The sequence below is a fragment of the Astyanax mexicanus genome, chromosome 3, assembly GCF_023375975.1.
Source record: "Astyanax mexicanus isolate ESR-SI-001 chromosome 3, AstMex3_surface, whole genome shotgun sequence".
Classification (NCBI taxonomy): domain Eukaryota; kingdom Metazoa; phylum Chordata; class Actinopteri; order Characiformes; family Acestrorhamphidae; genus Astyanax; species Astyanax mexicanus.
The window spans coordinates 20,597,501-20,619,261 of record NC_064410.1 but is presented as its reverse complement, the minus strand read 5'-3'; the positions used below and the strand labels follow the sequence as shown (position 1 = coordinate 20,619,261).

At 36.9% G+C, this 21,761-nt stretch overlaps 1 protein-coding gene and 1 long non-coding RNA gene across 9 annotated transcripts in view; one reads left to right on the top strand and one right to left on the bottom strand.

Annotated features, from left to right (window-relative positions):
- Positions 1-21,761, bottom strand: part of phactr4a (phosphatase and actin regulator 4a) — a 104,116-nt gene that overhangs the window by 48,909 nt on the left and 33,446 nt on the right. For 4 of the 8 annotated variants that reach the window (XM_022682951.2, XM_022682956.2, XM_022682957.2 and 1 more), the window contains exon 1: positions 11,145-11,656. The exons of the other annotated variants lie outside the window; for them this stretch is intronic. In XM_022682951.2, coding sequence (XP_022538672.2) covers positions 11,145-11,199 — 55 coding nt within the window. In that variant the 5' untranslated portion in view covers positions 11,200-11,656. Of the gene's footprint in view, positions 1-11,144; positions 11,657-21,761 lie in introns of those variants that run through there. 8 annotated transcript variants of the gene reach the window in all.
- Positions 11,656-15,982, top strand: LOC125799452 (uncharacterized). Its single transcript, XR_007438421.1, has 2 exons — positions 11,656-12,031; positions 15,856-15,982. It is a non-coding gene; the product is annotated as an uncharacterized LOC125799452 (long non-coding RNA).

Sequence of the window (21,761 nt, the reverse complement as noted above, 5' to 3'; positions counted from 1 at the left end):
GAGTACTGCACTGCTAATAGAAGGGGCTCCAAGCCTCCTGACGGCTGATTGAACCGTGCTGCTCCCACCACCAGTTCAATCTGAGCCCAGATGTTTCTTTAGCTGTGCAAAGCACATGTGCGCGCGCGCACACACACACACACACAGACACGAGTGTGCTGGCTGGATAGAAGGTGTGCTGACAGACACTACGATGCAGCCTGTTGCCATGGCAGCAGGACCTCGTGTTACAAAACCGAGTGGTGGAGTATCAGAGTACAGGCAGAAGAATATACCCAGTGATCCCTGACCAAACCGGGAGAGAGGGATAACACACTGAGTACAACACAACACAAACCAATCATGCTGTAGCAAATAGCAAAATTCATTATTATAATTCATAGTTGATATGGAATTTGAAATCCATAATTCATATTAAAGCAAAAAGTGCAGATGTGCCTTATGTAAAAACACTATTGGGGGATTCCACAAATTGACTTTCCATAAATGAGAGCGCTCAGTCATTCATGGCATATTGTAAAAATCTATTACCACAGGGGTGTCCAAACTTTTTTTGTTGGGGGCCAGAAGGAGAAATATATTTGAAGTCACGGTCCACAGACTCTATAATAAAACAAATAATGAAATATATCACTTTAAATAATACTGTTTTTTTTCCTGATTATTTAATTTACACAGCATTTTACTTGACTTACTAACTTTATCTTTGACAGTGTTGTGTAAACTAAGATTTTTCAAATTGATGTTTAATTTCATGATGTCTCTTAATATTAAACTCCTTAATGACGGCAACTTTTAGACTCTTTTGCCCCGTTTTTCTGCGCTAGAAATACGCATACTCTCCGCTTTTAGACTCTTTTGCCCTGTTTTTCTATAAAAAAAAAGACGTTCATTGATGATAGTGTGTCTTATAAGCTGGTGCACCGTGTTGTGCCAGTTCTTTTGTTACTGTTACCAATAGAGTGTTTACAATCCTGTAGTGGAGAAAATATTTTTACCAGGTTTCCAATAAAAATGTTTCACATAAGCTTTTGTGGGCTGATGAAGATATCCGATATTACACATGTATATATCTGACAATATACACATTTATAACTTACAGAGAGTAGATACCCCTTTACAACTTTAAAACTAATAAAAATAAATACAAATGAGCTTAAATCTGAAGGCCACTGTTGGCCTTTCTGCTATACCGACAGTGTCCACCGCACATCTGGGAGTGCAAACACACCCGACAGTTCTGGCACAAGCATTTGAGGATGATTTTAAAAATAATAATAATAAAATAACTTTAGGAAAATTGTCTCTTATGACAAAACCATTCGTAGGACTAGTTCTTAATATCCAGAGCGACTTACAAAGTTTTTTATTACAGGAATAGGGCCAATGTAGTGTTAAGAGTCTTGCCTAAGGACTTTTATTGGTGTAGCGCAGCATTCAGTCACCCAGACCTGGAATTGAACCCCAGTCTCCCACATGATGTGGTAGCTCATAAGCAGGCAGTGTTATTATCCACTGCACCACACCAACCACACGACCACATTTTGGCTTTAGAAACTTTTTTATTACAATTTTCAACACCCTGTCCTACCACAAAATTCAGTTTGCCCTACTGGTTGCCCTGCCACTGTATTTGGTTAAGTTAATTTTCAAAATTTGCAAACATTTGGATGGAAAACCTACTAAACAGCATTGTAACATTTCTAAAGCCCTCTGCATTTAAACTGCTATGCTAAAAGACGTAAGTGATTTCTGTCTATACTTTATTCTATTTCATCTTTTACAGGCTAAAAAAAAATAAATTTTCTTTAAAACAGATCCTCCAAATTTTATTTTAAAGCCTTCTATTTCAGTTATACTCAATTAACACATTCATGCAAAACGCACTGAAACACAATGCTGCCATAAAATACAAACACAAACATGCCGTGAAAGAGGCCATTGTTTTCAGAAGCCTGGTATATGTTAAATATAAGAGACTTAGACTTTGCTGACATATTCCTCTTGTATATTAATGAGCTGCTATGCAAATCACACACAGCGGGTCGTGTCAGACAGATAAAGGCATACGCACGCTGGCCATAGAGTAAGTGGATGAAAAGGTCAGCAGTCAGCAGAGAAGAGCAGAAAGAGAAGGTCAAAGCACAAATTGACAGTGAATTAAAGAGTATGTATGAATGGTTGAACCCCACAGGAATTTTAAGTAGTACAGGCCATTAAAAATAATGTGGTGTTCCAATAATGAAGAAAAATAATTTATCAGCTTCTTTAAAAAAAGGAAAATGACTGACATAAGGAAGATTACTACAATAAAAGAGTTTGTGCTTCAGCATGCACAATTCCTGCGCAACACCTTTACACAATATTGACTGCAGGTTTTAGTGTTTTCCTTCATGTCATTGTACTGGAAAAACTAATTAACTAATTAATTAATTAACTAACTAATTAATCTAAGAAGCTTTAGCTAAGATGAACTGGGTAATTCAGTAAAAGAAATAATGTAAACTGAATCAGATTTTCAGGTACATAACCTATTTTTCGCACTATAAGACACACCTAAAATCCTTTAATTTTTCCCAAAAATCGTCAGCGCACCTTACAATCCGATGCACCTCATGCAAGTATTCAACCAATCAGGTTGAAAGGAGCAGTAAAGCCACTCCACTGAAGAGTTTTCAATGAAGTTTCTCCAGCACTGAGGCTGGAGCATTATTAGCATTAGCCGCTAACCACAGCAGTAGCTCTTTTGTCGTTCAAAGAGGGGTATTACGCACTGTAAAACAAGCTATGTGGGACGAACCACTAGCTGATAGAGGCCTTGGTTCTTGGAACACTCAGGGTTCCTCAGTGTAGCGCTGTCGGATGGCATTTACTAGTATCTACTAGCAACTACTAGTTTTGCTACTAACTGTGGTTAGTACTTTTGTTAACCGTGTTAAAATATTAGAAAAATCTAACCTTACTCTAAATAACCGGAAGCACTTTACTCACTCAAATAAACAGTTTTCAAGAGAGAAATCTGTTTAGTGACTTTAAAATATTATTATTATTTATTTATTTATTTTTTTTAGGAATTACGGTTTTGTTTACTTAGCGGCACCTTTCTTCCTTACTATTGTAGCTTAACATGCGCCTTATAATCCGGTGCACCTTATGCATGAAAATAGACCAGGAAGTAGACAATATTTACTAGCGCCCCTTATAATCCGATGTGCCTTATAGTCCGTAAAATAAGGCTCACATCATAAAATCTTAATCACAAAGCTTAGCAGAGAGCTTTTCATTTGAAACAACTGATAAAAGAATATGACAAAAAAAAAACAAGAAGACAATGCAAACTGACTCACACAGGAACTTCATGACTGTGGGCTCTGTTTGATTCTAAGAATGCTTTTTTTCACAGTACTACAATACATTAAAATACTCTTGTGACACAGAAAGCAACAGTAGATTACAGTGACCTGAAACGTACACTGCAAAAAAAAATCCATTTGGGAAAAACTACACAAAATATATGTCAACCTCTTAATAAGAAAATAAATTCACTGCCATAACATACAATTACTACAATATAATGACTGTGCCTAAACACAATCTGATAATACAATACACGACACCGTTTCTCTTTTATTAGGAATAATAATAATAATAACAATAATAATAATAATAATACCAACATTTAAATCATTACACATTTTTTTACTGAGATGCTTATGTTAGATGTACAAAATGTTCATGTCTGCTTGCAGTGTCTTCATGCACATAAAAACAAACAACAGAAACAGGACTGTCAATATTTGCATTAAAGCTGTTTTTGTAAAGGTTAGTTAAAGGTAAATGTTTATTGTAATTTGTAATGAATGCAAGCAGACAATACTATATATATATATATATTCCATCTATGGCCAAAAAGTAATTTGACCAGTGAGCTCCAAGCTTAATTCCTCTGACTGATTAGATTCAACCCATTTCTTTTCCTGTTTCTGGAATCCTGGAATATATCCAAAGGTGTCAATAGTATCAACATTGATTACTGAGGTAGAAGTATGGATACTAGGGTTTAAAATACTTCTGTAAAAGATAAAGCTTTTTACTGAAGTGCTTTTAAAACTACTTTAAGTATAAACGTTTATGTTGATAAATTTGGAATGCACTAGGCTCTCAGCTGCATATATGCCCATTGAAAATGAATGCATTTCAATACAATGTATATATACCAAAAAAAGCTCCGGTTTGGACATTTAAATCAAATTCTATTGAGTCTCTGCCAGAGATCATCTTTATACCAGACTACATACGTCTGCTATGTTCTTGCTGGAGTACGATGTGACGTGTGCAGGTGGGATGGATCATGTATAAACCAACAGTGTGCCGAAATGGTATATTTTTATACTTCTCATCCAATCACATTTTAATTTTCTCTATACAGATGGAGAGATTTATCTGGATAGGGTTTTTTTTAAAGATGAGAAACTGAAATGAAAAAGGCTTAAAGAGGCTATTTTTAAAATGTAAGTAGTAGAAAGTTCAAATAATTGTGTGAAAATGAAAGATGTAGAAGTAAAAAGTAATCTAATAAATAATTACTACAGTAAAGTATAGATAACCAACATTTCTACTTAAAAAGGAGAAAGCACTTGTACTTTCAGGGTTCATACACCTTTTACAAGGTAAATATCAAGCACTTTTCAAGCACATTCAAGGCCCAGTTTGAAGTTTTTCCAGCACCTTTCAGCTGTGGTAAATTAATGATAATGGTGATATCTTAAAACTGCAATTCAGCGATAATCAATATATCGTAAAACAATTCTCCACACTTCACAGCGACTATGCTACTGAGAAACAGATTTTTTTTGTAAATAGCAGGAATTATGGATTTATTGGTGTCGGTTTCACACAATTTAAATACCAAAATTCTTCACTGCATGTTTACCCTATTCATTTGATTGAGCAGTTAATGTAATATGTCAAATTGGGGGGTGAGTTGAGTGCGTTTATACAAACATACACTCAAAATTATTGATTTGCTTTTTGTTACACTGCAAGAGATGGTATTATGTTTATGTAAACACAACCATAATTGTGTATGGTAATAGCAGAAGGAGATTAAATTAAAGCAAAATAAGTTTTATGATTCTAAATGTATCACCTATCAATGTACCCAAATAACCTTCAATCATTTTTTTTTTTTACTAAAAATGTCCCTGGGGATCGCCTTGTTCCACCACAGCGCTGACGCCGGGCAAACAGCCCCAGAGATCGGCTCGTTCCCCGGCGCTGTATTATTGTATTGTACGTGTAACGTTAACCCGGATTATTACTGTTGTTATTTAGATAAATCCAAAGTTTGGCTTTTAGCATAGCTAGCTAACTCTCCTGCTGTTCGTATTTAAAAAAAAACACACAGAAGTGGTAAAACTATGTTGCATCTGGGGGCAAAAAGAGCTGTTTCCTCGTGAGCCAACTCCTCTTGGATTACGAGAAAGAACCGGAATTTGTTGTCACATACGTGGAGGCACGAGCTAAGCCTTTTTTTTATTTTATTTTATTTTTTTTTTCTCTTTAAGCAAACTTATTTAGTCAGATAATTATTTATTGTAAAGTAAATGCAGTTACAATTTCAAGCATTTTCAAGCACTTTCTCCAAAATTCCAGCACTTTCCAGACCTGGAAACAGAAAGCAGAACCAGGATTTCAAGCACCCGTACGAACCCTGTACTTTGTTACTTGACACCTCTGAATATATCTACATCATGTATCTAGAAGTACACTGTTTAACCACACACATATTCACACGCACGATTCCTGCTAACACCCTTCCACAATATTGACCCTCTCCTCTTTTACAAATACAGCAGCTTCAGCCATAAAAAAAGGTCACCATTTGTAGTAATAGGATATTATATAAGAGATGGCACCAATCTGATATCTAGAATAGTTATGGGGTCAACATCAGCACAAACTGCTGGACTAATATGGTTATAAATATCTTAACTAAACTGGAAGATGATATTAAAGGACAGGACTGTAAAGCTAGCCAATTGCTGTATTAGACCAGAGGTTCTGAATCCTGGTCCTGGAGGATCACTGCCTTGCAGGTTTTAACCCTTCCCTTACTTTCAATGTATATAAAACAACTAATTAACAAATTATTTCAATAACCAAGCCCTAGCTAAAATAGAATGGGTGTGTTACAGCTACAGCTCCATCCATCCATCCATCCAGTATTTGAAATAATGTAATCCGAATCTAACTTTCTGCTACATATGTTATTGTTCTCACGGCTTCAGAATTTTATTACGTCGTAAAATCTCAATCACAAAGCTCTGCAGAGGGCTTTTAATTTGAAATGACGGATACATTATATGAAATGCGATTTTGTATTATTTCTCTGCACCCAAAGAAGACACTGTAAATTGACACACACAGGAACTTCATGACTTTGGGCACCGTTTAATTCTAAACACTATTTTTACAGTACTACAATAAATTAAGTTAATCTTGTGACACAGAATTCCACAGTAGATCACAGTGACTTGAAATGTACACTGCACTGTCCAATAGCAAAAACAAGACAAAATATACATAATACATTTTCGTAGTAAGATTTCTTAAAATAAGCAATCACAAAATCAAAATGACTGAAGATGACTGAAGTTGGCTTAAATTTAGACAAAAGTATAAAAAGTAACATGATTGGTGACTTTTGGTGCTTATTTTCCGGTAAGGTTCAAGACAGGTAAAGATAATTATTATTAAATGGAGAAAAATAATATTACACTTGTAACGTTTAGTAAGACAAAAATTTACCAAAGCATTACCAAAGCTTGATATATATTTCTGATTCATATAATATCAAAGTCACTTTAGATGTAAATGTATCTTTAATGTATGGGGGGGGGTACTGAATACTTTATTTAAGGGGTATTTAATTAGAATTCAGTATGGTCCAGTTGGAGAAAATTTCGTCAGTCCAAGGTCTGGAATGGACCAATGTTAACTTATATATTATATTTTATATATATATATATATATATATATATATATATATATATATATATATATATATATATATATATATATATATAAAACATCTGACCCGTGAGGTTATTTGAACTATGATGAAAAAAAATATATAATAATAATAAAATGCCTCTCTGGCCAGATATTGTGTACATTCCTCCCTTGTCTCTCTCTCTCGCGCTCAGCGGGTCTTTAGTTTTCGCCAGTTCTTGTTTTTCCGCCAGTTGTCGGGCTCCCTATCTCTTTATAAAGGCGTTTTTCCTGGCCGCGTCCCAATTCACTATCTGGAGCAGCGGTCTGCACAGATCTGATTGGCAGAGGAGAGCATTTTGTGATCTTACGCCACACGTGATTGAACTGTATGTTTACTGCGCCGCAAAATACACACTGCAGCAACGTCATGTGTTTTCGCACCGCTGACGAGAACTCTGGGACCGGTAGCGGCGGCAAACAGTTGAGATATTTTCAACTTTATTCGCTTGGCGGCACACGCCACAGGCTGAACTACAGAGTGAGAAACGGAAGAGAAGCTGATTACAGCTTTTTCTGGATTTTTTGAGCTTTATGAAACCCTTTCGTAAGATAAGAGACTGAGGACCAGCTGGTTCTGAGCTGGATGTTTTAGCAGGGTTCACCGGCCAATTTAAAAAAAAGAACAGCGTCTCGTTTATACACAGCACTGAACTACAACTCTACACATTCTTGCTGCTTGCTCTTCAGGTGACACGCCCCAAAGCGGCGAGAGAAAGGCGGAGAAAGCGATTGGGAGCAACAGTGTGAACAAGAAAAGTTACACCGCTTTAAATGAACACTGTCAAAATTAGTTTGGGTCCACATTGGACAATGTCTGGGTCCGGACCCGGACCGCCAATTAGTGACCCCTGCTTTATTGTATTTCATTTTCTTTTCTACTCTTATATATGAACTAATGTGTGACTGTATAAGAAAATCAGGGTTCTTGTAATAAACACAATCTGTAAATGCTCACACAGCACCCTAAAATTTGACTTGGGTACTAAACAATTCACTTCTGTATTGGATTAAACTGCATGTTGATGGCTTCAATACAGTACAAGTTTGAAGAAATAAAAGCACAGTAAGGTGGTGTTAGTTGAATATAAACCTCTACCCCATGATATATTTCTTTTTTAAATTGACTGATTGACTGCTCATTAAGTGTTACGTTAGGTGATGGTTTAGGAATGTCCACACCTGTTATACATTGTGAAATGTTATGTTGTGAGTAAGGTTGAACTAGGTTAGCTAGCCTGCTCATGATGAAATCTGATAGTGGGTGTTGGACGCATGTGACAATCCATTTCTGAAGTTGTGTGTGGGTGGTAATGAATGAGACCAGCAGCATCTGGCCAGAATTGTCTATAAAAACAGACAAATGACCCTGGATTAGTGCTGGGAGATATACTGGTTCATCCATTGGAGTACATTGAGTATTTTAGGTCCCTTTATAGTGTTTATTGAAATATTTAGGAAATTTTGTGGGACAAAGTAAACCTAACTGTAACGGTAATCAAAGCCTTAATTTAAAGCCTTAGTGTTTGATATACAGCTCTGGAAAAAGAGACCACTTCAGTTTCTGAATTAGTTTCTCTAATTTTGCTATTTATAGGTATATGTTTGAGTAAAATGAACATAGTTGTTTTATTCTATAAACTACAGACAACATTTCTCCCAAATTCCAAATAAAATATTCTCATTTAGAGCATTTATTTGCAGAAAATGAGAAATGGCTGAAATAACAAAAAAGTATGCAGAGCTTTCAGACCTCAAATAATGCAAAGAAAACAAGTTCATTTTTATAAAGTTTTAAGAGTTCAGAAATCAATATTTGGTGAAAAAACCCTGTTTTTTAGTATTCATGCATCTTGGCATGTTCTCCTCCACAAGATGTCTCATTTTTTTCCAGAGCTGTATCTACTCTTAACATTACAGTTAGATACAAACCTATATTAAAGCCCTGTCACCCAGTATACCATAAAACAATCAGAATCAAGAAAAATACATTGAATATATAATATATAATTTTACAATCATTAAGCAGAAATAAGCCCTACTCTTTTTTATAGTGTTATCCCCATTAAGTACAGAAAATGTCATACTAACCAAAAGAAATGTTTGCATTTTATGAAACAGGTTATTAAACTAACTGAGATCCATAAATAAGCAATCCATACTAGGGGTGGGCGATATGACCCTAAAATAATATCAGGATATTTCATGGCATTTTTGTGATAACGATACTCGTGGCGATATGACAAAACACTGAATAAAAAAAGTGTTTCTAGAATACACTACTGCAACAAAATGAAAATTACATTTTATTATTGTATACAATATGATATGGCACACTCCTAACTGAGATTTTAAAAAATATATTTAAAAAAATATATAATTGTAACAGAAGTCAAGGATCCAGAATATCATGAAACTAATAATGCACTCCATATATCCAGAATTAAAGTAAAATAAATGACACTGGACAGATATAATCTGTCTCTAGTAGATATATAATGAGAAATGAGAACAGTGTGAATTTTTATTTTGCTAAAAAGAGAAAAAAGTAGTACCCTGATGTGATAATTAGTGGTGGGTGAAATCAATACCAATCAAAACCAAATCAATACCGTTTATTATTTACAATCAACCACAGAAAACACACACACAAAAAAAAACAGCTCTGCTCTAGCAAGGTTACGCAACCCAGCGAGAGCCAGGATCTTTCATCCAACCATCCAGAGAGAAACAAACCCGTCCAAGAGAACCAGACAAAGAGTAGAGCTTGAAAAAGCTTTTACCCTCAAAGCTCAAAGCACCAACAAGTGCATCAAAACATCTCAAATAAAAAGAAGAGAGGAATTCAACAGCAGCCACAGCAACACCACCAAGCCAACAAAACACAAATTCACAGGATGCCTGATTTCACAGCCACTGCATTCCATCAGCATGCGTTTTCCTGCACCTACCCTATGCCTGCCACCGCCCCCCTCTCGCAAACAAGACACGCAAACAAACACTGTACCGAGAACCATCGTTTAGTTATGGCCTCTGTGTGAGACCAGTACAACCGAGGTGGGACATGCAACAAGACAATGACCCTAAGCACTCACACGGAACAATTCATTCTTTAATAAAATAATGAATTAAGAAGAATAAAGTGAATGTACTAGAATGGCCAAATCAACAACCTGCCCCTAATTCAACAGAAATGTTATGAAAGGTGCTGAAACAGAAGTTTATGAGAGAAAACCCATCAATATAACAGAGCTGAGCCTGGTGGAATGATATAAATTTCCTCCAAGCCGATTTGCAGATCTAATTAACAGTTACTGGAAACAATAAATTGCATTTAGTGCCACACAAGGAGGTTACACCAGATTAAGCAGCATAATCTACAATGCATATTATTATAAAAATATTATAAAAATCTGTTAGATCTCAATTTCAGTGTCAAATATTTGTTAAATTGGAACTGCAATGCACTTTGATTAAGTTATCAAGCTTAACTATCTGTTTTTGCGTTTCTTGAATCATTATTTTAATATAATTTTAATTTTGGAACTTTGGTTATGTTTTGCAGCTCACAGCACAAGGCGTCTGTGAGCTGATGTATAGTAACTGAGTCGCTGCGCTTTCCTCCAAGCGATCTGTGATGCTACTCGGCAATGCTGCATCAGCAGCAGTTTGAAAGAGGTGGTGGCTGACTCCACATGTATGTTTCACCCTCCTGGTGTTGGGGCATTACTAGTGATACTGGGAGTCCTTATTAGTGGGTTGGATAAATTGAGTGGCCTTCTAAATTGAGGAGAATAAAAAAAGATTTGTCGATTACTAAAAATATTATTAGTGGCAGCCCCACACTTGTTACTTTAAGCTTGTAAAACTTCATACTTAATACTTCTGCTTCACAGCTCAGCCTGGTTTGTTTTCCTGAGGCACTTCATGGGTGAACTAACAACTGTAGCCTTTCTTCTGTTTGTCGAGAACACAAACTACAAACCGGAACACAGGAACAGTACACACCTACCTGCCAAGCCTACCTGCCTCACGGTGTGTGTGTGTGTGTGTGTGTGTGTTCTTAGAAACAGGAACACTGATAAACTCACCTGTACTGGAGGTAGAATGCTGAGTATGGGTCACAGTGCTAGCTCCCTGGCCCATGCTCTTACTCCAGTCCTGCACCCTCCAGTCCTGCCTGCCCCACAGACCCCCCGGTCACGAGGCCTGTAGCAGGGAGGGTGAAGCACAGTCCTGCTATTTTATCTCCTCCTCTGTTTCTTTCTTTCTTTCTTTCTCTCTCTCTCTCTCTCTCTCCTAGTACGAGTGTTCTGACCGAAGTGAAACCCAAGCCTGTTTGGCTCAATTCCTTAACGCACCTCCTCCAAGAGCATCGAATCCTGAGCCCCGATTGCCGATTCCTGAGTCAATCTTCACTCTTCTTTCCCCACTTTCCTCAAAGTCCTACCTCCATTAGATCTTCTCTTCCTCTCTCTCCTCTTCTAAAGTCCTGCCTTAACTTTGCCTCTCCCTCCCTCTCTCTCTCTCTCTCTCTCTCTCTCTCTCTCTTTCTTTCTGTCGTTCAGCAGCTAGGTCCCTCCCTCTGGCTTGGTAAATAAGGTACTCGGCTGAGCTGAGGTATGCCGGCAGGCTCGGATGCCTGTCATTCCCCGCAGCAGAGTTTTCAGGACTAAAGTTCACGCGAGGCTCGGAGGAGGGGGACTATTTCAGGAGGGGGAAGTGTTTAAGAAAAGGAATAACTCGTGCAACAACGCCTCACTGGATCTCACAATGCCCCCAAAGGACCTGACCCTCAGGAACGTCACACCTCCACTTCCCACCAGCCCAAAATCTTCCCTCCCTCCCTTCCTCCCGACGGACTAGGTAATCCGAGAAGAGCCCGCAAGATGAGACGAGCTGAGGTGGAACCCGCCGGCAGGCAGGAAGTGACATCACAGCAGTGTCTGATTACACAGAGGGACCGAGTAAATGACAGGTGAGTGTGTGTACGAAAAAAAAAAAAAAAAGAAAAAATAAACCTGTCTCCTGACTGCACTGACTGTGCAGTGTGTTTCACAGAGAGGAGAACATTGACATGAGTCATGCAGGAAAGGAGCACTCAGCTCAGAAATGTCAGCTGATAAATAAGAATAATAAATAAAAAGGATGCCATTAAATGTTCTTAACCAGTTTAAAAAGAACACACTTTACCTTAATCAGATGTACCAGAAATCCAGACTTAAAGTAGTGAAAGTACAAGTGCTTTATTTAGTACTACTTAAGTACTGAAGTATTTAATATATTTTGCACTTAAGTATTACTGCAAGTAATAGTTTATTCTAAAATGTACTACACAAGTACTGAAAGTAAAAGTCCATTATTAGTGTAGTTACTACAGAAAGCAGTGGAAAGTTTGCAAAGGGAAAGGCAGAACAGGAGCAGCGTAGTCTTCTTATAAGGTCAGCTTAATGATGAGACAGCTTCATCAAACCTGGTGACAGTGCAGAGCATCTACCTCTGTGGCATCTGGCATTTTATTGCCCTTGGGACAGTGGGACCGTGTTAGTCCGGAGCCCTGTTCAGATATTCTATTACAGTGGAAATAATAAACTAGAGTATTACATAAGCTTGTGAAATGGATTCTTCTTAAGAATCATGATTAACCATTGGAGACACACCATGCTTCTGCACCCCCCTTCCTACACTAGGGGTGGGGGAATTTTTAGATTCTTAGATGCATTTTGATAATTCTAAATCAATTCACAAATGGCAATGATCGATTTTCTAGACATTAGCTAGAACTGAATACATAATGATGATGGGATGCGAAAGGCAGAACTCAGAAGTGTGGAAGTATAGCACCTAGGGCTGGGGCGACGCGTCGACATAATCGATGTCATCGATTACGAAAATACATCGATTTGCATAACGTGCGTCGGCGCGTCGTAAATATGATCAGAACTATGTTAATTAACACGGTAACATAGAAGCATAGAACTATTATTTAATTAAAATGATTTTTAAGAACAGCTAAACACAGTTCTGCAAGTCAAACGCGGAGGAGTTCACGTGCGAGAGACAGAGAGAGACACACACACACACAGAGAGAGAGAGAGAGAGAGAGAGAGAGAGACACAGAGAGAGAGAGAGAGAGAGAGAGAGAGAGAGAGAGAGAGAGAGAGAGAGAGAGAGACACACAGAGAGAGAGAGAGAGAGAGAGAGAGATTCGCTTGTTCTGGTGAGAGCGTATTTTAGTCCCATACATAATTATGCAGCTCCCTCAGTGTTTTCTGTCGTATTTTGCGGCTAGCGCGAGCGCTTACAACTGACACCGCGGACCGCGAGGTGCCGCCGCGTTTGTGCCGAATCCGACTCTCTGCTGAATCTGACTCCCGCTTCGCGGACAGAATCGGCACAACACCCCCGCTGTAGAACTGCGGTAGTGAAAACAGCGCTTATAAATAAATTAGTTTAGTTTCACTTTCAGTTTTCGTTATTTTTTTTAAATAAAAATATAATTAAAAAACAGACGCCTACATCTCGGACTATTTTCTGGAGCCCGGGTCGGATTTCGGGTCGGACCTCGGGTCATGTCGGGTTCGGGCAGAGAATCTAAGTTCTAGAGAGCATGGACTCCGGAGAGCAATCTCCAGCTACAAAAAAACGCCAGCGGGCATCTAAAGTTTGGGAGCATTTCACGCAAAAGGGCAACAATGTGGTCCTCTGCCATATGTGCAAAAGGAGCACTTGAAGCGCAAACATCCAGGAGCACTATGTCCACAGGGTCACACAGTAAGTTACCGTTTACATCAGGGTCTCCGCGGGTGTCCTTAAAAAGACTTAAGGCTGTCTACCAAAGGTTTTAAACCTGCCACAGGCAGAAATTATACAGTTTTGGTTTATATTTGTGCATGGCATTTCGCAGTTTCCAGAAACAGTAGCATTATTCATAAGTTCAGGTGTTTAGCTAAGCTAGCTGCCTTAAGTTATTTTAGCTAGCGCCGTCAGCGCTGCGGTGTTACACCGTTTTCTGTCACCGTCGGAATTTTGTGACCAGTGCTCACGGTTATGAGCGTTCATTGGCAAAACGGAAGCTTTCTATACCTACACCTCACCCTCAGCCCTAAACTTAACCGTTTTGGCCAGTCGGGGTAAACATTAGAAACGAACACGTTTCGAATCGGCCAGTGCTCACGGTCTGCTGAGAACTACTTGCCCGTGGTCACAAAATCTAGCGGTCACAGAAAACAGTGCAACACACGGTTGTGGTGTATGGGAGCTTATTCATTTTTAGCGTTATAGATCTAAACGTGTTGTACATGTAAGTGATTAGAAGTGTGGGGTTTGGTTTAGTAGGCTTGTGTTGTTGTTGTTGTTGTTGTTGTTATTATATATAAATATAGTAATTTATCGTTTGCTTTAAAACGTAAAATAACAATTATTTAAATATGTTTCTCAATAAATAGATTAGTCGACTAATCGAAAAAAATAATCGTTAGAATAATCGTTTAAAAAATAATCGTTAGGGACAGCCCTAATAGCACCCTGCACTCATAATGCAAGATACTGACACAAGCAGAGAGACCCCACCAGCTCAAACTAAGTGCTCCCTGATCTGGTGCTCTCTGTCTGGGTCAGATACGCCACAATGGCCTCCCGACCACAGGGCAACACCAGCTGCAGAGCTTTCGAGAAGTAATACAGAGAACAGAGTTTTAGATATTTAAGTCTCTCTTACTTCTCATTTTACTAACACGATATTATATAACTTTTCACCATTTCACTTTTTTCTGTATTATACATTATCTTAAGAGAAATTACTTAAATTCATCTGCATATGAATATCAGATAAGCCACTCTGGGAACTCTTTTCTGTGTGCAAACTATATAAAGCATTGCGAAGTCTAACTATTTAAAAAATACTTTACATAACACTTTATACATATGTAGATCAAAAACACATCACACATACATTACACTGGTTTCCCCATAATATTTATAAATCACCTTCTTGCTTCTACTTTCTTTGGAGCTGGTTTTAATATTGTGGATGAAGCTTGTCTAATCTTTACCCTAACATTAACCCTAGATTTTTACCCTAGACTATTAATCATTCGATTAAATAAAATAATTTCTTTTTGTAATTAAATAGAAAGTGTGAAATAGCCTATTAAATAGCAGGAATAATTTCAGACGGTTACAGACAATTTACTTAAAAGTATTAAGTAGTCATGCAATGAGGAAAAAGAAATCCTGTATATATCAAATTGTAACATAAGGTGCCCCCCCCCACCCCCCACTAAATGTTACTGCTTTTACCATGTTTATAATTTGATGTATATAAGATATATATTACAATCACACATTTACAGTAAGCTCCAAAGAATTTACACTATTCTCAGGTGGAATACAGTCAATGAATGCTTCAATTTCACAATTACTTCAATTTAATTACTTCATATTTAAGTAAAACTTTGTAATAAGCCCAAAATTGTATGATAAAAAAACACAATTACAGAAAACATTTTCTGAAATGTTATAGCAATGATTTATCTATTTTACCGTTGCAGAAAACTCTCCACTCTTCGTTTTAACTTTTTAAAGTTTTCTTTTAACTGTTTAAGTTGTTTTACTCTATTTAAATAGTTTTTTAACTCTAACATTATGCTTAAATCTTTTATGCTCACATTTCTTAAAGCCTGTTTAAGTATGTTTAACTGTTTATGTTTATTAACTAAGTTTTACTATTTTTAAGCTGTTTAACTTTTTAAAAATCTGTTTAACTCCATTTAATGCTTAGTTTTTTGTTTAACTCTGTAGCCCACAGCCAGAAGAGACTACACTTTGGGAGGAACTGTTTGTCTCTCGTGCCAGCCTGAGACAGCACGGACTACACACACACACACACACAGGCAGACACAGACACAGGCAGACAGACAGACAGACACACAGAGAGACACACGCACAGCAGTCAGCTCAGATAAACAGAGTATAAGGAAAAACACAAAAAAACTGACTCAGTTTCAGCTTTTGATAAGGGAAGAACTTCATACTCATACATCTGCCTGAATAAACACCACATGATCCATCGTTTTTTTCTAAAATCAGGAGTATTATTAACTGCAGCCTCTGCTCCTCTGAGAAGAGCTCACACTTCATTCTGGAACATTCCTGTGAGGATTTAAGAGGTCAGGTACTGATGCTGAGTGATTAGTAACGGTGATAACACAGTTCCACTGATCCACAGCCCAGGCTTCATGCTCCTCCAGCTGATTTAAGAGTCTCTGCATTAACGCCTGTCATATAAAACAGAGTTTCTCAGTCTTGATCCTGCACACCTAGTGATTCACCTGCTCCCAGCCCACCTAATCAACTGTTCAGCTCATTAATTAAGTGCTTTCAGAGTAGCAGGGGTTGGTTAAAGCAAAGGAAGTATGGAAAATGTGTAGCAGACAGAACCTGGATTGAGAAATAGTGACCATAAAAAGGTTTAAGTCTAAGTTAGGTGCACAATTTCATTTCAGTTGAAAAGTGAAAGTGAAAAATATGTTACTACTTTGTTTTTTATGTTTAATTAACAAATTGCACAATAAAATGAAACGTATAATAAAATATAAAAACACTTTACTTGTTGAGTGCAATTAAGTAGTTAAAAAGAAGTCTTTTTGTGTGTTTAGTTTATGAAAAATAAATACTGAATTTATAGAAAATGTGCTATATTGTGCAAAAAAGGAAACTTTTCTTTAGCTCAGAAATTATTTTATGAATATGAATGACAGAGCTGTGCGGTTTGGCCAAAAAAACGTATATCATGGTATTTTTATTATTATTATATAATTATATTAAAAATTAAAAATGGGCTTTTATATAGGTTTGGACTAACTGTACTGTTAGAAGTACATATAATATAAAACACAGAACCTTTTTAAGTAAGGCTTTGATTCATTTTGGTCTTATTTTTTCCAACAAAATTACACAATATATCAAGGAATCATATATTCTGCATCATCAGAAAAACAGCTGAAGAATATAAAACAAAATCTCTTAAAAAGAGATACCCCAACAATTTTAACACTGCTTCCTTTACTAAACTAAACATTTTAAATAGTTCCATAAAGACTATAAACATACCTACAATATTCAAAATGTAAGTATTCAAAAGAGATATTTCTCAAAAGCTCTACTGCACAAGTTAGACACAAGTTTAATATTAATTTAACTTGCTATCAACCTATTATTCTTAAAGCTGTTAGTGGTATTACAGTATTAAAATCAGCCACAGTTTTCCTTCTTTCTCCAGTTAACATTTAAATTCAGTTCAGTGTGCATTAAAATTATCCTTCAAGCTACAGTATTAATATATTTAAAAGGGGTACAGTTGCTTTTTATTTTATTCGGATAAAAACACTCATACAGTGAGAAACAGCAGCAGGAGCTCCTCAGATAAAGTGCTGTTCTCATTTCTCTACAGGCAGGACAGGACCTCTTGTATACCAGATGAACTGTTTTATTTTTATTTTTTCAACTAAACAAATATCTCACCTTGTTTACAGTTACGATCTACTAAATCGTAACCCCATCTCATGATACTTCATATAATGCCAGGTTCTTGACGATACACATCCCTAGTGTATGGTTTAATTAGCCCTATAGGACATGACATGTCCTGTGATGTGACTACTGAGCATGTGCACATTTTAATATGTGCACACAGTTAACTAATTACTTAATTTAAAGTCAATAATAAAACTGTATAAAATATAAAATAGATTGTGTCAAAAAATAAGCTACTTATAACATACCCCGATCATATACACCATGCACAGGATTTGTTTCGACACTGCAGGTTTACACACTGCTCCAACTGAACTCAGTAAATGTTACTGTTGAGAATATTTAATTATAAATATACAGCTCTGGAATATAATCAAGAGGAAGATGGATGATCACAACCCATCAAACCAAGCAAAACTGCTTGAATTTTTCCACCAGGAGTGACATAAAGTTATCCAAAAGCAATGTGTAAAACTGGTGGAGGAGAACATGCCAAGATGCATTCAAAATGTGATTAAAAAAACAGGTTATTCCTCCAAATATTGATTTCTGAACTTTATGAATATGAACTTGTTTTCTCTGAAATTATGTTTGGTCTGAAAGCATCTTTTTGTTTCAGCCATTCATCCTTTTCTGTAAATAAATGCTCTAAATGACAATATTTGTATTTGAACAATGTTCATTTTACTCAAACATATACCTATAAATAGTCAGAGAAACTGATTAAGAAACTGAAGTGCTGTATCCAGAGCTGTATTTTGGGTGGTCAAAATCTTCTTCATCCTTGTCAAAGAACATGAAAATCAAGTATAAAGGATTAAGTAAGTGTCTTGAAACATAACGTAAACTAAAGAAGAACCTTAAGAAAGAGTATGACAAGTTTATTAAAGTTGTTGTTATGTGCCAGCATCTATAATTTGCAATTTGGCTGCTGTGTGATCCTGGCAGAGACTTTATGGAAGATTATGAAAAACAGTTTTTTGTGAGACGCAGCAGCCATGCCTCAAAAATCAGTGTGTCCTTATGCCAGAACACCATGATCTTTTACAGCAGGAAAAGCAACAGTGATCTCTATCTAAAAAAAAGGAAAAGTACAAAACAACTCAACTTTTTTTTAAAGAATCAACTGTGTAACGGTAGCTCCCTCTAACGGTGAAAAGTGTTACTACATTCTAAGCTGCCACAGGCTGAATACAGGAACATGTGCATAAGGAATTGTCACACAGATATAAAAACACACATTATGCAATTAGGATGGGCAGAAAGGTCAAATTCTACAACTATTCTGAGGCAGTTGACTCTCTCTCAATTTAACAGCTGACATTAGAAATTTAAAATACTTTTCTTTTTTTTTTGTATGTGCAGCTTTACTTGACTTTTCCTTTTCAGCAGCCCCCCCTCCCATTTGACCTCCCAATAAATCCAAAATGCTACAATCTCACTTGATACTTACATCTTTAACAGTATAAAATGGGTTCTTCATGGAATTAATGGTGTCATTTGATAAGAGTTTGATTTGCTTGTTTTATGGGACTTGTTTTATCAGGTTTACGAAAAACCGAAGACATTTTTCCTAGGTTTGACCCTTTATTACTCCAAAATGCTACAGTAATATCACTTCAAACATTTACCTTGAATTAGGGGTAAAAGGATTACTCAAGTAATTTGAGTTACTCGATTTTAAAAAATGATCGATTCTTTTTCTGTGCCTCGAGTAATCATTTAATTCATTTTAAAACGAAGAGCACAAATTTTTGCTCAGACTTTTACTGTAAAAAAGCGTGCTTAGCGTTACGTCACCTACGCACAGGAATCATTTTTCAATGTGGAAATGTAGGTTGTGAATTTAAAAATTAAACAAATTGGTCATTCATTATTAAGTGAAATTTCTTATTTTATGAAATCTCTTATTTTATGTTTTATTCAATTACCCAATTAATCGAATCGACTTTTCAGTAGAGTACTCGATTACTAAAGTAATTGATAGTCGCAGCCCTACCTTGAATATATAAGAAAGAGATTTTTCCGAATTCACTGCTGTATACAATAATCTTTTGATTTTCATATTTTATACGACTCTACACTCTATATACAACCAAATAGGCAACTTTTCTACATTGGTACAGTGGCAACAGTGGCATTTCACAATTGTCCTGAAGTTAATGGATGAAGAATGAGCCTCATTTCAGAGAACACAGTTTCACTGTTCAGTAGGCCAGTTCTGGGCTTGTTGCTTATCTAGCCGATGTTTGGCACTGGGCACAGTGACCTTAAGCGTCTGTGTGGCTGATCCAGAGTCTCCTGAATCAACGTGCAATGTTTTTCTTCTTCTACAGAGATTATTCAAGCTGTGTGTGTGTGCACTTTATTGCTTATATCAACAAAAGCAGCAAAGGGTGTAAGATTACTACTGTATGTATGATTCATAAACTACAGGCTAACAAATTCAGTGAATACAGTTTCTCAAAAAAAAAAAAAAAAAAAAAAAGATCATCATCATCATCATCATCTTCAACTGCAGCCCTCTGGGAGACATTTTAGGTTGTTTTTACTTTACAAACAGACTTAAAGAAGCAGTCCCTAACCCTGGGTTCACACTAGAATGCAACAATTCACTCGTGTCGCCTGGTGTTTGTGGCTTGTGGGCGTGTCATGGCTAAACGCGCGAGAGTGTCATGGTCCAGCTTCCGACATGAAGGAAGGCACAACATTTTTGTATTGAGTTATTGTATTATTTATTAAATGTGTGTATTAAATACGTATTTGATAACTAAATTAAGATCATTAAATGGTTTAAAAAATATATTTTAATAAGACATGGTGATTTTTTTTTTTAATACATATACATAACATTCACATTCATTTTTAGTCCCACTTGAAAAATATACATTTTGGAGGGAAAATATGGTATAAAATATGAGGAATCGCTTGGCCACTTTATTCTGTAGCTATGACTCCTGAGCTTGCTAGATTCTTGGCCGTGTCTGTGTGGTAGGAAGGAAATGCTAAAGGAACCAAAAGTTCAGAGAGGAGAATCTTGAGGACCTCGGACTTCCTTGTATGTGATAGGTCCAAAGAAATGCTAGAAGCCAATCGGGTTAGAACGTCGCCTTACCGCGTCAGAGTTAAATGTCTACTTCTTGTTGTTTGTTGCGTCCACAAATCGCGCCCTGCCATAGGAAATGAATGGTCGTCTGTCGCTTTGCCGCTTTTCAATGTGAACGCAGGGTCAGATTTGGGAGGAGACAAAATATTCTAACCAACGGTATCAGTGTCCCTTCACAACCAGCCCTGCAACGTCTAAATATCCTAACAAAAGTTTGGTCTGGTGGGTTTGCTGAATTTAATAGAACAAAACAATTTAGTCCAAAATAGATTTCACATCACTCTTCCACTTGCTCAGTGCAATAACACATACTCACAAGATAGGTCTCTAAATCCCTAATTCCCCAAAACTTACAGATTGTTGCTTTATTATACAACTGTTAGTTCCGTCCTCACAATCTGATTGGTTTAGAAGTGTTTATAAGACTTGTTTTGAATCATCACCTCCACAGGCAGCAGCATTAGCTTAGCACAGGCTAGCGTTTAGCCACTGCATGCTCGCCCACAGCGCTGGCTCGTCTTTCGTGGAAAAAAGGGAAGAAAAATCGCTCTGCTAATTCCGTCTGACAGCCAGAACGGTAACTTAACCAGCCAGGCTATGCTAAGCTAAGTTAATGCTGAGCTAAAGCAAGCTACGCTAACCTAACCACAGTCCAGCCAGCATGCTAACCAACACCACCCTGCAAAACAGGCAGAAAAGCTAAAAAAATACGCAACGTTCACCTGAAGACGACTCCACGGAGCAGGAGAGGAGAGTAAGTGTGTTATTTCACGCTTCTAACGTTTACCATCTTCGCTTATTCCCTATTTTGATTTCATGCTATCTTTCGTGGTGCTAGTCTGTATAAACCATACATCGTTTTGTAGTTAAGTTTCAGTTCTGTTACAGTTGTTGTGGAACTACTTTTTGGCAGAAGGCACAGTCCATATTAAAGCATATTCATTCTTAATTTCTTAAAGTTCGATTTATTATTTTTATTCATTTTATAAAAAAAAAAAAAACTGTTGTATAAAAGCAATAAAACACTCGAGGTTGTGTGTTATCACGAACAACATCACGGCTGTGA